This window comes from Pezoporus wallicus, unplaced genomic scaffold (assembly GCF_028554395.1).
Source record: "Pezoporus wallicus isolate ANWC-B61680 ecotype Strahan unplaced genomic scaffold, APGP_CSIRO_Pwel_v1 contig_8467, whole genome shotgun sequence".
Taxonomy (NCBI): Eukaryota; Metazoa; Chordata; class Aves; order Psittaciformes; family Psittacidae; genus Pezoporus; species Pezoporus wallicus.
The window spans coordinates 1-4,205 of NW_026635246.1; the positions used below are offsets into that span (position 1 = coordinate 1).

Here is a 4,205-nt window from a genome sequence, read left to right on the forward strand (position 1 = left end):
GATCAGGGGAGCCCACCTCTGTCTGGACACTGCAAAGTTGTGGTGGAGGTGCTGAGACGACCATTGCGCCGGACGTGGTTGTGGCGTCGCTCTCGGTGCCGGTGCCAGGACGCGGCAGTGGGGACGGTGGTGGCTCTGCTGAGCGTGTCGGACCGAGATTCGGGAGCGAACGGACGCGTGCGCTGCACGGTGTGGCCGCCGGCGCCGTTCGGTCTGGTGTCGACGTTCGCGGGCTCGTACTCACTGGTGCTGCGGGAGGCGCTGGACAGGGAGCGGGTGTCTGAGTACGAATTAGAAGTGCGAGCGGAGGACGGCGGGGCGCCGCCGCTGCGCGCCAGTCGCGATCTGCGTGTGCCGGTGTCGGACGTGAACGACAACGCGCCGGCGTTCGCACAGGCCGTGTACACGGTGCTGGCGCGGGAGAACAACGCTGCGGGCAGCACGGGCTGGCGCGGCTGTGGGCTGGGACCCGGACGAGGCGGGCAACGGGCGCGTGAGCTGCATCCCGGTGGCGGAGAGCGGCGGCGGGGCCGCGGTGTCGGGCGTCGGGTGGGCGTCCGGCGTCGAGCTACGTGTCGGTGGACGCGGAGAGCGGTCGGCTGTGGGCGCTGCAGCCGCTGGACTACGAGGAGCTGCAGGTGCTGCAGTTCGAGGTGCGGGCGGTGGACGCGGGGGCCGGCGCTGTGCGGCAACGCCACGGTGCAGCTCTTCGTGCTGGACGAGAACGACAACGCGCCGGTGCTGCTACCGCCTGCCGGGGGCGGGCCGGGCGTCGGGGCCGCGGGCTCGGCGGCATCGGGTGCGGACTCTTTGGCGCTGTGGGCGTGGGCGTCGTGGGGGGCGCCGGCGGGCGGTGTTGGCGAATCCGCGCGGTGGACGCGGACTCGGGCTACAACGCGTGGCTGCGCTACGAGCTGTGGGAGCCTTCGGGGCAAGGGCCCGTTCCGCGTGGGGCTTTACAGCGGCGAGGTGAGCACGACGCCGGCGCTGGAGGAACTGGAGGTGCTGGACGTGAACGACAACGCGCCGGAGGTGTGGGTGACGTCGCTGTCGGTGCCGGTGCCGGAGGACGCGGCGGTGGGGACTGTGGTGGCTCTGCTGAGCGTGTCGGACCGCGACTCGGGGGCGAACGGGCGCGTGCGCTGCACGGTGTGGCCGTCGGGGCCATTCGGTCTGGTGTCGACGTTCGCGGGCTCGTACTCGCTGGTGCTGCGGGAGGCGCTGGACCGGGAGTGGGTGTCTGAGTACGAGGTGGAGGTGCGGGCGGAGGACGGCGGGGCGCCGCCACTGCGCGCCATCCGGGGTCTGCGTGTACCAGTGTCGGACGTGAACGACAACGCACCGGCGTTCGCGCAGGCCGTGTACACGGTGCTGGCGCGGGAGAACAACGCGGCGGGCGCGGAGCTGGCGCGGCTGTGGGCGCGGGACCCGGACGAGGCGGGCAACGGGCGCGTGAGCTACTCGGTGGCGGAGAGCGGCGGCGGGGCCGCGGTGTCGGGCGTCGGGTGGCGTCCGGCGTCGAGCTACGTGTCGGTGGACGCGGAGAGCGGTCGGCTGTGGGCGCTGCAGCCGCTGGACTACGAGGAGCTGCAGGTGCTGCAGTTCGAGGTGCGGGCGGTGGACGCGGGGGAGCCGGCGCTGTGCGGCAACGCCACGGTGCAGCTCTTCGTGCTGGACGAGAACGACAACGCGCCGGTGCTGCTGCCGCCTGCAGGGGGCGGGCCGGGCGCCGGGGCCGCGGGCTCGGCGGCGTCGGGTGCGGACTCTTTGGCGCTGTGGGCGTGGGCGACGTGGGGGGCGCCGGCGGGGCAGGTGTTGGCGAAGATCCGCGCGGTGGACGCGGACTCGGGCTACAACGCGTGGCTGCGCTACGAGCTGTGGGAGCCTCGGGGCAAGGGCCCGTTCCGCGTGGGGCTTTACAGCGGCGAGGTGAGCACGGCGCGGGCGCTGGAGGAGGCGGACGGCCCTCGGCAGCGCCTGGTGATCGTGGTGCGGGACCACGGCGAGCCTGCGCGCTCGGCCACGGCCACGCTGAGCGTGTCGCTGGTGGAGGGCGCCGAGGCGGCGCTGGCGGCTCCGGGCGTAGGCTCACTGGGGACGGGCCTCCGGCCGGCGGAGGGCAGTGCGACAGCTGCGATGGTATCGGCGACGACGACGAACGTGTGGCTGGTGGTGGCCATCTGCGTGGTGTCCAGCCTGTTCCTGCTGGCGGTGGTGCTGTATGGGGCGGCGAGGTGGGCGCCGCGGTCGGCCGTGCTGTCGGGTCCCGGTCCTGCCACTCTCGTGTGCGCCAGCGAAGTGGGGAGTTGGTCGTACTCGCAGCGCCAGAGCCGGAGCCTGTGCGTGGCGGACGGTGCGGGGAAGAGCGACCTGATGGTTTTCAGCCCCAACTTCCCACCACCGCCCGATTCCGCAGCGAAAGAGACGCAGCCGGAGGCATCCTCTCTTCTGCAGACGGTCAGTGGCGCTCCCTTTCTGCCCTCTCGTCCTTTTCTTCTGCGTCCCTGTCACTCTTTATACCCGCCCAGTGGGCAGTTGCTGGTGTGAGTGGGCTCAGTCGCCGGCTCCTGAGAGGTGTGGGTGCTGGGACGATATTTGATTCTCTTCTGGGCACCTTTTCATCAGCTTCTGCATCCTGGCCAGAGCATTCCAGCCTGGTAGAAGAGAAAGGTGTCCCTTGAAGTAAATCCCTTCTGTTATGTGGGGTTGCTTGTTAAAAAATTGTCCTCTTGTGCTGTGGTTCTCCCGTTCAAGAGAAGTGATGCCACGTGGCAATCGGGACTTTAGTGGTTTCTTTGCCTGTGGTGGATATTCTCCACATCTGTTCTTCCACGAGAGTCATAATGAAATTAGGGAGGCATTTTCCTGTATGCACGGATGTAACTCAGCTCAGTAGCATAAAGTGTTCAGGCGTAGGACACTGAATCATCGTTGATGTCAGTAATTACAGGTTTCCATTTGTATTTATGCACTCCTGAATCATGCTGTAGTTTTCCTGGCTGCAGAAGTGTCGCTGGACTTTTTGGATAGTCTCAGTATATCATCAGAATTGACATCATGAACGAAGAACTGGAAAATTTGTATTTAAAAAAAACCCCAAATATTCCCATATATTTTTTTTTGGCATCCATTGCAGTGCTGTGCTCATCAGCATTCAAGTTGTTCTCTCACAGAAGGAAATCAGTGCCTATTGCCATCAGTGCTATTTTGACACCATCTCTACAAATACATGTTTAACATTTCAGAGGTGTAAAAGAGCTCCCAGGTGTGGATCAGTTCCATCTGAGGTAACAGAATATGAAGGGTCAACTACAGAGTCTGATAAACACAGTGATAAGGCTGTGTTGTTTTGGGGCTGGGTTTGCTCTTTTTTTTTTTTTTTAATGGGACTCTCATTGATGTCAAAAGTTGTGAATTTGTACTCCTGACCAGTGAAGGGGCATGACATACACTGGTCTGCTTTGGTGTTCTTTCAATATTTGAATCAGCAGCCACACACAAAGGAAAAAAACAAACAGCCCTCTGATAACAAACCCCTAAATCCAAATTGTCCTACAGAACCAATATAATCTTTTACATTGGGGTTCTTGTAAATATTTGTCTTGCTGTACCCCAGAATGTAATGAATTCCATTGCAATTTAGAGGTGTTCTTTCATCAGCTTTTGTGTGCTGCACGTCATCTCTATATACAATTGTTATTTGGGTTTGTTTTTTTTTTTTTTAGAATACTCTCAATATTTGGAAGGATCCATAAATGCTGGAGTGAGCCCTCATTTTGGGAAGAGAATAGTGGCATGACAGGGTGGTGAATGTGGTAGTGGGCCTGAGTATGGCCTTAGCACCTCATGATATGAAGGGTGACCTTGAGCAGTCCTTCGGAAGATTTGCCTGAATTGGAAATCCTTGAGAAGACAATGGGCTATATAGTAAGGCAATAATGGGAGACATTGTGCTTGTCCTGAGAACATATGTCCCAGGCTGGGGTGCTGGGAAATGACCAGAGGAAAGCAGAAAGCAGGAAGGGCACAGACTGTTCCTGCCCAGGATCCTTTTCTGGGCTCCCAGTGTGTTTGGAGTTGGAGGCCTTCTGGATCTTGAGACAGTGTGTGGTAGCGAAATGCCCATAATGACTTTTGAGTGTGTCTCTCCCACCAGAGACAGTTACCCTGTAGTGCTGCTGCTGTCTGATGTAAGCAATGTGTTT

General features: G+C 60.8%; 1 protein-coding gene across 1 annotated transcript; it reads left to right on the top strand.

The window, feature by feature from the left end:
- Nucleotides 1–6: 6 nt before the first annotated feature.
- Nucleotides 7–2,547, top strand: LOC130601439 (protocadherin alpha-10-like; the record flags this gene model as incomplete). Its single annotated transcript, XM_057413529.1, has 2 exons — nt 7–48; nt 1,003–2,547. Coding segments are annotated over 2 exons (1,587 nt in total), but the record flags the coding sequence as incomplete, so codon positions are not given.
- Nucleotides 2,548–4,205: the final 1,658 nt, after the last annotated feature.